The sequence below is a fragment of the Cherax quadricarinatus genome, chromosome 34 (genome assembly GCF_038502225.1).
Source record: "Cherax quadricarinatus isolate ZL_2023a chromosome 34, ASM3850222v1, whole genome shotgun sequence".
NCBI lineage: Eukaryota > Metazoa > Arthropoda > Malacostraca > Decapoda > Parastacidae > Cherax > Cherax quadricarinatus.
The window spans coordinates 1,470,616-1,485,174 of NC_091325.1; the positions used below are offsets into that span (position 1 = coordinate 1,470,616).

Sequence of the window (14,559 nt, forward strand, 5' to 3'; positions counted from 1 at the left end):
TCCCTCTTTCCTTCCCCTATAGATTTATATGCTTTCCATGTCATTCTACTTTGATCCATTCTCTCTAAATGACCAAACCACCTCAACCCCTTTTCTGCCCTCTGACTAATGCTTTTATTAACTCCACACCTTCTCCTAATTTCCACACTCCGAATTTTCTGCATAATATTTACACCACACATTGCCCTTAGACAGGACATCTCCACTGCCTCCAACCGTCTCCTCGCTGCTGCATTTACCACCCAAGCTTCACATCCATATAAGAGTGTTGGTACTACTATACTTTCATACATTCCCTTCTTTGCCTCCATAGATAACATTTTTTGACTCCACATATACCTCAACGCACCACTCACCTTTTTTCCCTCATCAATTCTATGATTAACCTCATCCTTCAAAAATCCATCTGCCGACACGTCAACTCCCAAGTATCTGAAAACATTCACTTCTTCCATACTCCTCCTCCCCAATTTGATATCCAATTTTTCTTTATCTAAATCATTTGATACCCTCATCACCTTACTCTTTTCTATGTTCACTTTCAACTTTCTACCTTTACACACATTCTCAAACTCATCCACTAACCTTTGCAATTTTTCTTTAGAATCTCCCATAAGCACAGTATCATCAGCAAAAAGTAACTGTGTCAATTCCCATTTTGAATTTGATTCCCCATAATTTAATCCCACCCCTCTCCCGAACACCCTAGCATTTACTTCTTTTACAACCCCATCTATAAATATATTAAACAACCATGGTGACATTATACATCCCTGTCTAAGACCTACTTTTACTGGGAAGTATTCTCCCTCTCTTCTACACACCCTAACCTGAGCCTCACTATCCTCATAAAAGCTCTTTACAGCATTTAGTAACTTACCACCTATTCCATATACTTGCAACATCTGCCACATTGCTCCTCTATCCACTCTATCATATGCCTTTTCTAAATCCATAAATGTAATAAAAACTTCCCTACCTTTATCTAAATACTGTTCACATATATGCTTCAATGTAAACACTTGATCTACACATCCCCTACCCACTCTGAAGCCTCCTTGCTCATCCGCAATTCTACATTCTGTCTTACCTCTAATTCTTTCAATTATAACTCTACCGTATACTTTTCCTGGTCTTCTTTCTTTCAACACGCCGGCCGTATCCCACCGAGGCGGGGTGGCCCAAAAGGAAAAACGAAAGTTTCTCCTTTTACATTTAGTAATATATACAGGAGAAGAGGTTACTAGCCCCTTGCTCCCGGCATTTTAGTCGCCTCTTACAACACGCATGGCTTACGGAGGAAGAATTCTGTTCCACTTCCCCATGGAGATAAGAGGAAATAAACAAGAATAAGAACTAGAAAGAAAATAGAAGAAAACCCAGAGGGGTGTGTATATATGTGCTTGTACATGTATGTGTAGTGTGACCTAAGTGTAAGTAGAAGTAGCAAGACGTACCTGAAATCTTGCATGTTCATGAGACAGAAAAAAGGACACCAGCAATCCTACCATCATGTAAAACAATTACAGGCTTTCGTTTTACACTCACTTGGCAGGACGGTAGTACCTCCCTGGGCGGTTGCTGTCTACCAACCTACTACCTATAACTTTTCCTGGTATACTCAGTAAACTTATTCCTCTATAATTTTTACAATCTCTTTTGTCCCCTTTCCCTTTATATAAAGGGACTATACATGCTCTCCGCCAATCCCTAGGTACCTTCCCCTCTTTCATACATTTATTAAACAAAAGTACCAACCACTCCAACACTATATCCCCCCCTGCTTTTAACATTTCTGTCATGATCCCATCAGTTCCAGCTGCTTTACCCCCTTTCATTCTATGTAATGCCTAGCGTACCTCCACCACACTTACATTGTGCTCTTCTTCACTCCTAAAAGATGGTATACCTCCCTGGCCAGTGCATGAAATTACCACCTCCCTTTCTTCCTCAACATTTAAAAGTTCCTCAAAATATTCTTGCCATCTACCTAATACCTCCCTCTCCCCATCTACTAACTCCCCTACTCTGTTTTTAACTGACAAATCCATACTTTCCCTAGGCTTTCTTATTTTGCATAACCCCATCAATGTATAATATGCCAATAACAATAGGATTTTTTTTTTCATGGAAACACCTTAATTGTTTTACATATATTTCTTCTGGGAAAATTTGTTTGGTATACGTCCTGTTTGGTACAAGTCCAAGGTCTTGGAACAGAGGAAGGACATATTCCGAGGTACCACTGTATATATTTTTAACTGGTGCCTAAATCTCTTCTTTATGAATATCAGTATACCATTTGCAAGATTAAAGCAATGTTAAAAAAAAATGGTCTCTGAAGCAACCCAAATAATTATTTTTATATATAGTCATCATTTACTTTTTTCACTTTGATGGTGATATTTCCTTTGTTAAGAAGTGACTGAAAAAATGAGGCTAATTTCTACAACAAACTGACTTATATGTTTGTGAAGCTGTCAGTGTTATCTTTATGGGAAGTAAATTATACAGTAATTGTGATGCCATATACTGTTATAGCAGGTTATATAAAATATTGGTTAATTTGCAGGAGAAGAAGAAAGAAAAGAAAAAGAAAAAAGAAAAAGAGAGAGATGTGGAAGAGGCACCCCAGAAGATAGTGGAAGAGGTTCAGGAAATTATAACAATGAAGACAGAATCTGTGAAGGCTGAGGCTGCTCCCGAACCTACACCATCACTCCCTGTAAAGTTGGAGGTGAAAGAAGTGAAGGAAGAGAAGAACATTAAGGAAGTAAAGGAAGCGGTAAGTTATTAGGTTTTGGAATAATATTCGGTGTTTATTTTTTTGTGGAAAGTGAATAGGTCTGTTGTTTAGTATTAACTCAAAATTTTGAGAAAATTTAGATGGTTTCAATTCATACTGGACCATTATCAGGTTAAAACTGGATGCAAGCATGCAGTACGAATGTGTGATAGGTGTTCTGATGGTAAATCATGTTATTATCTATTTGTTGCTATAGGAACAGAAGCACATCTCTAATGCCCCATCATTAATTGGTTCATCACATAATTTATAAAAAGTTTAACAGATTTTTAATTCCATTCTTCCACCATTTGTAAATAAAATTTCCCAGCATCCTTTCAGCTCTGTATTTTCTTAATTTACATATATCGCCTCTTGTTATTCCTTTTGAAGGTGCTGGACTATTAAAACTTTATTTTTTCATATCTTTTATAACCTTATAAGCTATCATCTCTTGTTTTTCCTCCCATCAGCCATCAGCTTTTTCATAACTTTTTTTTTTTTCAGCTGTTGTTCATTTTGTAGCTCTTCTTTAGACATATTCTGTGTGACTGACATATTTTTGAGTGGATACCATGTAGCAGCAGCTGCAGATTCCAGTTTTGCTGATATTAAAAGGGAGGTTAAAAAAGAGATAAAGGCTGAAAAAGACTGCAAGTATGTATATAGAACTAGAGAGAATTTAGGTACACTTACAAGTATGAACAGCTTACTGACAATAAGAAAGAAATGGGCTATGTTTTTAACCATTATTTCTTATCGGTCTTAGCCCAAGAGGACAAACAATATCCCATTAATTAATTGGTAATCAAACAGGTTGACTGATTAAAGGAAAATGTCCCCAGTCCCCAATAAACTTTTTTCAAAGGTTCTTAGTGTAAAATATTAATAGTGAAATATTGACTAACCTTTTTAATGTACATCTTCAGACAGGTGTAATCTGTTTCTTACTTTCATGCATTCATGTTTGCAGTTTGCTAAATTTGAGAGGTTGGAATGTTATGGGATACTAGTTAATATTATATAATGAATTTTAAAGGTTGAGGCACCTGTGATTGCTGTACAAGTGGATGTTACAGAGGCTGTTGATGCTCCAGTGGCTCCTGTCAAGAAACCTACATCACCCCAGGAAAAGAAGAAGAAAAAAGAGAAGCAGAAGAATGATGTTACGAGTAAGTTATGCTTGATTTACATGAGGGGATTGTATGTGTTGTGAGAGTAGGAAAGGGGTAAACAAGACCTTATTAAGATGTATCAATATATAGAAAAGTAGAGTATGAGTATAAAGGGCATGTTGGGTTGATTAAATAAGATAGATTTTTAAAATGTGGACTTACAAGACACGAGAAAATGTTAGTGTTCCCAAGAGTACAAGCAGCGGATGTGGTAATGGAATTTTGCCAAGAGGGAATTTTAAGTTTCTTCCATTAAAAGGATTTTGTAAGGAAAGATGTAACAATGAATTAAAGTACAGGATTTACTTGTCAGATTGTTAATGTTGCAGTGATTTAAAGTTTGGTTCCAGTAATGTACAGGAGTGTACTACTATATAGTGAGAATATAAACGAGATGAGGAAGCAAAGGGCTAGTAACCCCTTCTGTATAATTTACTAAATTTAAAATTATGTCATCCTACCTTGGTGGGATATAGCAGGTTCATTGAAAAAAAAAAAAGTGAGATGAGACTTTGTGTTTGATTAAACTCATTTTGTATAGAAAGAGAAATGATGCAGATTTGAAACTAATGGTAATGAGAAAAGGAAAGACTGATGATGAAAATATTGGAATAATGTACGTAATTGGAAATAAAGCCACAATTATATGAGAAGGTAAAAAATTATAAGTTATGAAACAAATACTGTTGTATAGTGCTTTAGCAAATAATGGAATATGCAGGCAGTTTGAACAGTTAAATGCATCAAAGATTTAGTATTCTTGGTTGAGTTTGAACTGCCTTTTTGCTCTCTCTGCCACATACTGTTTGGTGGGATACATCACTATCTGCTATGTTGGCTTATTTGTGCTTTCCACTCGTATCATGATGTAGTTGTAATTTTTTTTCCTCTCCAGTTGTGATACCTACTGTACATGAGTTTACAGGGGATAAACTCCAGCTCTTGATCCTGCCTCCAAATTTTTTATTGTTTTATATGATTCAGCCCTATTTGTTTTTAAATCCCTCTTGAGTCTGCCTCTACAATCATTGCTCACCACCTCCCTGTTCTTTACCACTCGTATATTGAAAAAAGTGCTTCGTTATATCCCGCTCATTTGGATGTATGTTTTCTAGACATGCTGCCTTGTTATTGTCGAGTTTCTAGTAGAGACCTTATTCTTGTTTGTCCTGTGTCAGACCTGTTGTCTTGGTCCTCCTCTCTTGTCTGTGTGTGTGTATACATTTTGTGAATGTAAAATATCTTCTGTTTCATTTTTTTCAGCACTGAATATATTTAAGTCAATTGCAGGAATTAGTCTGATGGCAAATCTCTGCCCCTTCTCTAGTTATCCTGTGTGTGATGTGGATTCCTCGTTGGTGCTGCACACTATAAGGTGTCCTGTAGCTCGATTGCTAGTGCACTCAGCTCTCGCACTGTGGTCTGGGGGTTGATCCCCAGTACAGTTGTAAGCTTTAGGATGCATTTCCTTAAGACACCTGCTGTCCATGTTCAGCTATCAGTAAAATAGGTACCTGGATGTTAGTTGACTGGTGTGGGTTGCATCTAGGGACAAAATTGACTTAGTTTGCCCAAAAGTAACAAGGGACTCTCTATATAGTAATATGTCATTGATGTCATCTAGGCCTGTATACCTTGTACTTGTAGAAATAGATTATTGTAATAAAGGCTTCACAAATGGTGTCCACAAAGTCATTTAAAAGTTTAAAAAAAAATGATTACAAAATGGTAAAAGATGTGATTCTTCAAGACCTTGGTGCTCATCGCCTATTCCTAGGCTGAGGGACTGATTACCTCACCTTTTGTATATACTATTACAGTCTTCACTTAATGTCCTTGTATTGATAAAGCCATGGTTTGGCAAAATGTGTACAGAGACTTAGATGTTGCAAATGTTTCTAATTCATCAGACGATAATATAAATGCAGTTATTTGTGTATGATGGTGTAATTATCATGACATCGTGTTCCTGGCAGATGGATTGAGTGTGATGGCCCCCATCATATAGCTTCCACACACCCCAGATATATTGCCTGCATGAAGACTGTTCTTTTTGTTAGGTCTTTGTGAAGTATTGTTTTTACAGATACAAGTAGTTGACATTAAAATACCATTCAAGAACAAATGATGACTGGAAGAGTCATGCCAGATATGTTGACCAATACATGGGATTAAGTGAGGTATTGATTAGGTGTATTAGGGCCACTAGCAGTGCAAATTTTGAGATTGTATAGATTGGACAACCCTGAAGCTGTATAAAAACTTTTAGTTCAACTGTCATATGTGCAGAAACCTGCATATTTAATTGCTGTATTACCATTTTGGAAGGAAAGAAACACTTTCACCATCATTCACACAATCAGTCTTTGCAGAGGCATGCAGATATGACAGTTGAGATGTCACTCCAAACAGCATATATCCCAAACCCCTCCTTTAAGGTGTAGGCATTGTACTTCCCACCTCCAAGACTCAAGTCTGGCTAATCGGTTTCCCTGAATTCGTTCACAAAATATTACCATGCTCACACTCCACACTTCTCCCATATAGCTTACTTAAAATAGAAAGAAATTTACTGAACTATTGCAGATTATTTCCAGTTGAGTACAGCCTTTTTAATGGTCTGTTGCTATTTTCCATATAAAATTTGCTTCAACTGCAAAAATCAACAGGTAGGATTCGTTCTCTTCAGGTAGGTTGTTGACTCGACTAATCGTGTTGTTCAGAGGACTGAACCGTGAGCAAATCCACTTATCTCCTAAGATTTCTTCTTCCTTCTATTTGTGATACACTGTTGTTTGTTACCAGGCACTTGTGTATCCCAGGGGTTACTCCATTATTCAATCTTGTACTTCATATTGCAGATTAGTCACTTGTTGCACAACATTTGAAGCCTTGACAGTCTGAATTTTTCTCATGTATTTCTATTAGTCTGTTAGAAATCTTAATTGTTTTGGGAGGTATGACTTTGTTTTCTGAACATACGCTATTGGTTTGATGAATGCATTTTCCAAGTGGTTTAATGCTCTTCTTTTTACACTATACATGCCTGGGGTACTGGTTTGTAATTTAGGTTTTCCTACTTATCCCCTCCTTTGATTATTGGTACAGTAAAAATTTGCTGTTTTCCAGCTGTCTGGTATCTCTCCTGTCTCCAGTGACTTGTTGTAGATCCTCCTCATTGGCTTGCTCAGGCCATCAGCCCCTTCCCTCCCTCAGTGTCCAAGGTGAGCTGTTCTTCAGTCCCTTTGCTTTTCTCCACATCCAGTTCCTTGCAAGTTTCTGTATCTCTTGGCACAATTATTTTCTCCATTATTCCTTAGGGATTTTTCACCCTTTGCTAGGTTTGGTAGAATCTGCTGGAATATTTTAAAGTTTCTTGTTTACTGCCTTATCCACGAGGCATTTCTTGTTTTATTTAAATCTGATCATTTTCTAATTCAGATATGTTTATGGCTGTGAAATAATTTTAGCAGGTCCTTGACTTTGACATTTATCACTTCATAATGCTGCTACATTGCTGCTCTCTCAATTCTGGTTTTTCTGATCAGTTTTGATTCTTTCAAATGTTCTTTTTGTGGTGCATTCCTTCATGCTTTCTTATACCTAGATTTTGTTTAAATGAATTACCTGGTATGTTAAACTAAGAACTGCAGAGGTTTTTATTTCTTTTGTTGTAAGGTAGAGAGTGAATGAGAGACCTTAGCATACTTGTATAACTCTCCTCCTTTTCTCTATTCTTTGCTTATATAAAAGAAAACTTTGAAGAAAATTGCTTGTGTGATCAGTTAGCTTGGTTTCAATAATTCCTGAATGATTTGTATATTTCTCTTAGTTACAGTCCTCTTTCTTTACTGTCAAGATTTTTTTTTTTTTTTTTTTTAACACATTGGTAGTCTCCCACCGAGGCAGGAATTATGTCAAGAATTATTTTTTTTTTTTATATTATTGGGTCCAATTCTTTCTGTAAATTTATTACTGTATATCTCTTGTAACCTTATTTGCCTTGCCTGTTATTTCTTCCTTTTCTTTTTTCCCATTTCATATACATTATATATTTTTTAATACTTCATTCAGTCTGGTTGATTCACCCAGTACCAAGATTACTGAAAGCATGCTTACCTCTCTGATGGTTATTTCTGAAGAACTAACTGCTGAAGTTATAACTGGCAGTTGCTAGCAGCTATAACTTCATTGCCCTGTCTTTGTGAGTCTCAGTTCCTTACATATATAAATCTTCATCAGCTCTGTATATTTAGTATGTTTTACAGGTGCTTTTTGACTGTTGATGCTTGTGATGATTAAATACTAATTACATACTGGTAGCAATTACCTATTAGCTACAGATGCAGAGCTGTGCTTGTGGTGTCCTCCCATCTTTAGTATTTTATTCATCATAACTTAGTAAAATTTCCAGTGGTTGTAGCACTTATCTCCGAAATCATTGAAGTCATCGTCTTACCTACACTTAAATGCTGTGGTTACCTTCACTTTCGTTGTGTTTTCTTTTTTAGTTTTACCCTTTTTCTAATGATCTCAGTGAAGAGCACTTCACTATTACTGTCAGCTCTCCATTCCTGGACTCCTTATCCTTCACAAAATTCTTGCAAGTCCTTGTGCTCCTTCTCAAGTGTCTGTGTGTTGTGTGAGATGAGAATAAGGGTAAGTTGTAAGGCAGTAAGGGTTGGTAAACATTTAAAAAGACTTTTCACAGGAAATTTTGTAGTACTTGTATAATACAATATATTACTGAATAGCAGAATTCTTCCTCCGTAAGCCATGCGTATTGTAAGAGGCGGCTAAAATGCCGGGAGCATGGGGCTAGTAACCCCTTCTGTACAAATTACTGAATTTAAAAAGAAAAACTTCATTTTTCTTTTTGGGTCACCCTGCCTTGGTGGGATATGGCCGGTTTGGTAAAAAAAAAAAAAAATACTGAATAGAATAAATTTAAAAAAATTTTGTTAGAGGTAAGGAATATATAACATTTTGGTTAAAATTGTCAAGAATTTGCTTGCTTTTGTCAGTTTTTTTTTTTTATGTTCTCAGCAAAGTTTTACTTTACAGCCTTGAGTGAATCCAAGCTCCTCCCAATGGTGCAACGAGCTCCATTGTCTGGTACAGAGATTCAAACCTTGATTGATGTTTTACTCAACAAGCAGCAGCAGAATAGCGCTGGAGGTGACTGGGTAAAGAAGGGCAAAGTGGATCCAATCACACAGCTTAAACGACAGTTGGAAGAATTAGAAAACCGCTTGCGTGATAAAGATGAGGCTCATTCTGCTCTCACAGCCAAGATTACCGACTTGTGCTCAGACCTGCACGGAGAGCGATCAAAATCTTCAAAACTCAAAGTTCAGCTGGATGAATCTGCTGCTAATCACACCCGTCAGCAGGAGGCAGCAGCTGCTAGTGCCCAGGCAGCACAAGCAGCACGTTTGAATGAACTCCGTACAGCCTTAGAGCAAGAATACCAGGCAAAGCTCCAACAGCAACAGCAGCTTGTGGAGCAGCTGCAAAGTGCCAGCAATGAAAGTGAAGTGACTGCTTTACGTGCCTCACTTAGCGATGCTGAAATTCAGACAAAAATGCTTAGACAGGAACATGAAGAACTAACTCAAAGATGCCAACAGTATGAGGAGCACATAAGTACTCTTGAAGAAAAAAGAGCTGCAGAAGAAGCTGCCAGAAGTGCTCAGTTATCAGAGTTGCAAGCACAGTTACAAAGTGCTGATGCAGCTCGGGCTCAAGCTCTGTCAGAGATTGCAGCCATGGATGCAGAAAGAAATGCTTTGAATGGGCAGCTAGCTAGCGATAATGCCAAGTATGCACAATTACAGCACAAACTACAGGTTAGATCTTAATTTTTTTTGGTTTTCAAAAATAGTTCATAGGTCCTATTGCAGTTCTTGTGATGTACTTGTGTGGGTGTAGATAGCATTATACACTTAATATTTTAACTGCTCAGTAGCCTTTTTTTTTTTAAGTTTACCTGAATGATTGGTTTTTATATCTAGATGATGATAAACTACTTCCATTTATTTTTATATTAACCCTTTTATCTGTCAGTGTTGATCTACGCATCCCTGCTAGTACTCCGAATATTTAAAAAAAAAAAATCTGTAAAAGAAGAGGTTAATTTTCTAATTGTTCTAATAAAAATAATATAGGGTCAGTACTTACTGAGATATGAGGTGACAGAGTTGGCACTGCATGTTCACATGATGATAATATGGAGTCCTCCCACTTGCAGAAGTCTCTGATAACTTGTTTTTTTTCTTGTTTTTTGTTTTTTTTTTACCCCTCAGGGAAGGTTCCTTGATGTTGGTGAGGGGCTCTTGATTTAGGGAATTGGATCTGTGCTCCAGTTCCTCGAATTAAGCCTGAATGCCTTCCACATCCCCCCCAGGCGCTGTATAATCCTACGGGTTTAGCGCTTCCCCTTGATTATAATAATTTGTTTTTTTAATTTACTTAGTTTTTCTGTTCTGATATTTACACCCTCCTCGGTGGGAGATGGGCAGTGTGTTTAAAAAAAAAAAAAAAAAAGAAAGTTAAGAGTAGATCTTGTGATTTTCACAGGTACTTGGCTTTGGGTTTTCGAGGTTCTTGGCATTTCCTTGATCACTTGCTGCCACAAAACTGTGGGTCGACATCACTTTCCTTGAAAAGGAGTGTGTTAATACAACGGGGTGTAAGTGACTCCCTAGGGTTTGCCATGATGCTTGCTCTGTCTGTTGTTCAAATGAACTGGGGTTTCCATGAGGTAATACAGGGTCCCAGATTTTTTTAATATGGCACACACTGTGTATGCAACTTCATTCCCTATTGTCTAAGCTTATCAGGCTTCTGGTGCCAAATTTACATGCAGGAAAAATAGTGCATTGATCTATATGTGGAGCGGTAGTGGAGATGTGTAGATCAATGCTGTGACAGTTAAAAGGTTAAAGGTAAACAGAAATGATATTTCAGATATTTTTGTATTTTTTATGAAGATTTTTGACAGTGGAGTTGAGTGAGTGCTCAGTTCTATTTGTGGTGGTGGTGGTGGTGGTAGTAGTAATAGTAATGATAATAGTAGTAGTAAGCAAGTAGCAATTCCTCAGTCTGTATATTTTCCAACAAGATCTAACAGTGTTAGTAACGTAGGACTCTGGATATACAGTATACATTTATGTCGGTGATTATTACTAATTTGAATTTTTATCATTTTTTTGGGTGGAGGGCACTACTATTCTGTAAGTTTTATGAAATGTTAAAATGTGCATCTGGTTCTTAATAAGAAGTAAGTGGCAATGATGGTGAAAGTTTTTCTTTTTCGGGCCACCCTGCCTTGGTGGGAATCGGCCAGTGTGATAGTGAGGCTCAGGTTAGGGTGTGTAGAAGAGAGGGAGAATACTTCCCAGTAAAAGTAGGTCTTAGACAGGGATGTGTAATGTCACCATGGTTGTTTAATATATTTATACATGGGGTTGTAAAAGAAGTAAATGCTAGGGTGTTCGGGAGAGGGGTGGGATTAAATTATGGGGAATCAAATTCAAAATGGGAATTGACACAGTTACTTTTTGCTGATGATACTGTGCTTATGGGAGTTTCTAAAGAAAAATTGCAAAGGTTAGTGGATGAGTTTGAACATAGAAAAGAGTAAGGTGATGAGGGTATCAAATGATTTAGATAAAGAAAAATTGGATATCAAATTGGGGAGGAGGAGTATGGAAGGAGTGAATGTTTTCAGATACTTGGGAGTTGACGTGTCGGCGGATGGATTTATGAAGGATGAGGTTAATCATAGAATTGATGAGGGAAAAAAGGTGAGTGGTGCGTTGAGGTATATGTGGAGTCAAAAAACGTTATCTATGGAGGCAAAGAAGGGAATGTATGAAAGTATAGTAGTACCAACACTCTTATATGGATGTGAAGCTTGGGTGGTAAATGCAGCAGCGAGGAGACGGTTGGAGGCAGTGGAGATGTCCTGTCTAAGGGCAATGTGTGGTGTAAATATTATGCAGAAAATTCGGAGTGTGGAAATTAGGAGAAGGTGTGGAGTTAATAAAAGCATTAGTCAGAGGGCAGAAGAGGGGTTGTTGAGGTGGTTTGGTCATTTAGAGAGAATGGATCAAAGTAGAATGACATGGAAAGCATATAAATCTATAGGGGAAGGAAAGAGGGGTAGGGGTCGTCCTCGAAAGGGTTGGAAAGAGGGGGTAAAGGAGGTTTTGTGGGCGAGGGGCTTGGACTTCCAGCAAGCGTGCATGAGCGTGTTAGATAGGAGTGAATGGAGACGAATGATACTTGGGACCTGACGATCTGTTGGAGTGTGAGCAGGGTAATATTTAGTGAAGGGATTCAGGGAAACCGGTTATTTTCATATAGTCGGACTTGAGTCCTGGAAATGGGAAGTACAATGCCTGCACTTTAAAGGAGGGGTTTGGGATATTGGCAGTTTGGAGGGATATGTTGTGTATCTTTATACGTATATGCTTCTAAACTGTTGTATTCTGAGCACCTCTGCAAAAGCAGTGATAATGTGTGAGTTTGGTGAAAGTGTTGAATGATGATGAAAGTATTTTCTTTTTTGGGGATTTTCTTTCTTTTTCGGGTCACCCTGCCTCGGTGGGAGACGACCGACTTGTTGGGGGGGGAAAAAAAAAAAAAGTGGCAAGGTTTTAGTATCCTGGTTTCAATAAGAATGATACTAGTGGTTGATGGAGAAAACGAAAAGGTGCACAAAAGGCAAATGTGAAAGAAGCTCCAGTTCTTGTTCTCACTTTTGACCAATTTACATAACTGAACTCTGTCTTGTCTATTTTTGAACTCCTGTTTGGAGTGTGCTTTCACTGCCATTTGCTTTGTTTATTTCACTTTTAAACTTAAGTTAAAAATTTACTTCCTAATATCCATATCTGACTTAGATGTGTGATTAACAACCATCCCTGGTAAGAAGCCTCTGTCTACTTGGTGCAGTTCTGTATGACCCTTACCAGTTTCACTCCCAATTTGATTATATTTTTATTTATCTTTCTATGCTAAATTTAAAAAAAAAAAATTAAAGTTGAGATGTCTGAATGTGCATGGATGTAGTACAGATGATTTGAGTTGATTGTGAATTTCATGAATGAAAAGAAACTGGATGTCTTAGTTCTAAGTGAAACAAAGCTGAAGGTGATAGATTTTCAGAAGGGAGAAATGAATGGGATTAGGTCATTTAATTAGAGCTGAGGAAGGAGTAGTGGTAATGTTGATTTATCAGTTATAGAAGGAAAAGAGGGAATGTAAATGTATAATTTGGGATATTAGCAATTTGGAGAGATATGTTGTGTATCTTTATACATATATGCTTCTAAACTGTTGTGTTCTGAGCACCTCTGCAAAAACAGTGATTATGTGTGAGTGAGGTGAAAGTGTTGAATGATGATGAAAGTATTTTTTTGGGGGGGATTTTCTTTCTTTTTGGGTCACCCTGCCTCGGTGGGAGACGGCCGACTTGTTGAAAAAAAAAAAATTATACAAATCAAGGATTATACAAATCAAATAGTGGGATGCAAAAGATGCTTATATTGTGTTTATGCACCAGGGAAGAGAGGAGAGAAAAGATTTTGGGAAATGTTAAATGAATGTTTAGGGAGTTTTGAACCAGCTAAGAAAGTAATTGTTGTTGGGGACCTAAATGCTAAAGTAGAAGAAACTGTTGTAGAGGGCATAGTAGGTAAGTTTGGGGTGCCAAGGATAAATGATAATGGGGGGCCTATAACCCCTTTACAATCACAACCTCCAAAATTAAAATGGCCGTGTCTACATGTTAAAAAATAATTCTTCTGAAATGGTAGAGAATAGCATCAGTAGTACAAAATTTGATGGAAAACTTGGAATTAAGTAAAGGCAAAGTTAATGGTCTGGGTGCAGTTTACATATTGGTACCTAGGTGAGCTCTAGTTCTCAGTCCTGCCTCTTAAGTTTTGAACCATGGATGCAGAATAGCTTATCAAACTTTTCATGGCTCTCTTCATCTTGTACTATTGTTCATTTCATTTATCACCTGCATTAATGAAACTGAAGTGATTGCTCTCTTGTTCTTGTTTAAATAGATTAAAATCTAGTCTGGGTAAACACAGAAGCACATTGGCAAGTGTTAAGGTGAAGGTTGCATTGCAAGGGAAAACTTGTTTGCATATTATATTCTGTGGGATATTAAAAAGTGGAATTAGTACTGTGCAGTAGTTTGCTTGTAGATTTTCTTGATGGGAGTATTATATTGTGCTTTGTTGTTGTCCTCCTTTTTTGCAGGAAACCTTACACGAGAAAGCTGAGGTAGATTCCAGACTGATTCAAGTGGAATCTGAACTTCGTAGTGTACGCCAAGTGGTCTTAGACCAAAATACTCGGGTAAGTTTGAAAGTCATTTCGACTTTTGAGCATTTTGAGGTTTAAAGAATTTTATGGTATCTTAATATTTTACCAAAGCTCTCTCTGTATGACTTAGATTTTTGTACTACAGTACCATTTATACTGTTGACTTCTTTTAGTTTTAAATTGTGAGATAAAATTAACACCATCTGGCACCTCATTGCTCATTACCACTTCTGTCCAAACTTATATCTCGTA

At 37.3% G+C, this 14,559-nt stretch overlaps 1 protein-coding gene across 25 annotated transcripts in view; it reads left to right on the top strand.

Moving 5' to 3' along the window:
* LOC128693696 (ribosome-binding protein 1) overlaps positions 1–14,559 on the top strand; it is a 110,816-nt gene that overhangs the window by 10,208 nt on the left and 86,049 nt on the right. For 24 of the 25 annotated variants that reach the window (XM_053783493.2, XM_070091092.1, XM_070091099.1 and 21 more), the window contains exons 4-7: positions 2,573–2,785; positions 3,825–3,957; positions 9,025–9,809; positions 14,242–14,340. In XM_053783493.2, the coding sequence (XP_053639468.2) occupies positions 2,573–2,785; positions 3,825–3,957; positions 9,025–9,809; positions 14,242–14,340 (1,230 nt within the window). The remainder of the gene's footprint in view (positions 1–2,572; positions 2,786–3,824; positions 3,958–9,024; positions 9,810–14,241; positions 14,341–14,559) is intronic. The other variant, XM_070091096.1, reaches the window with a different exon arrangement.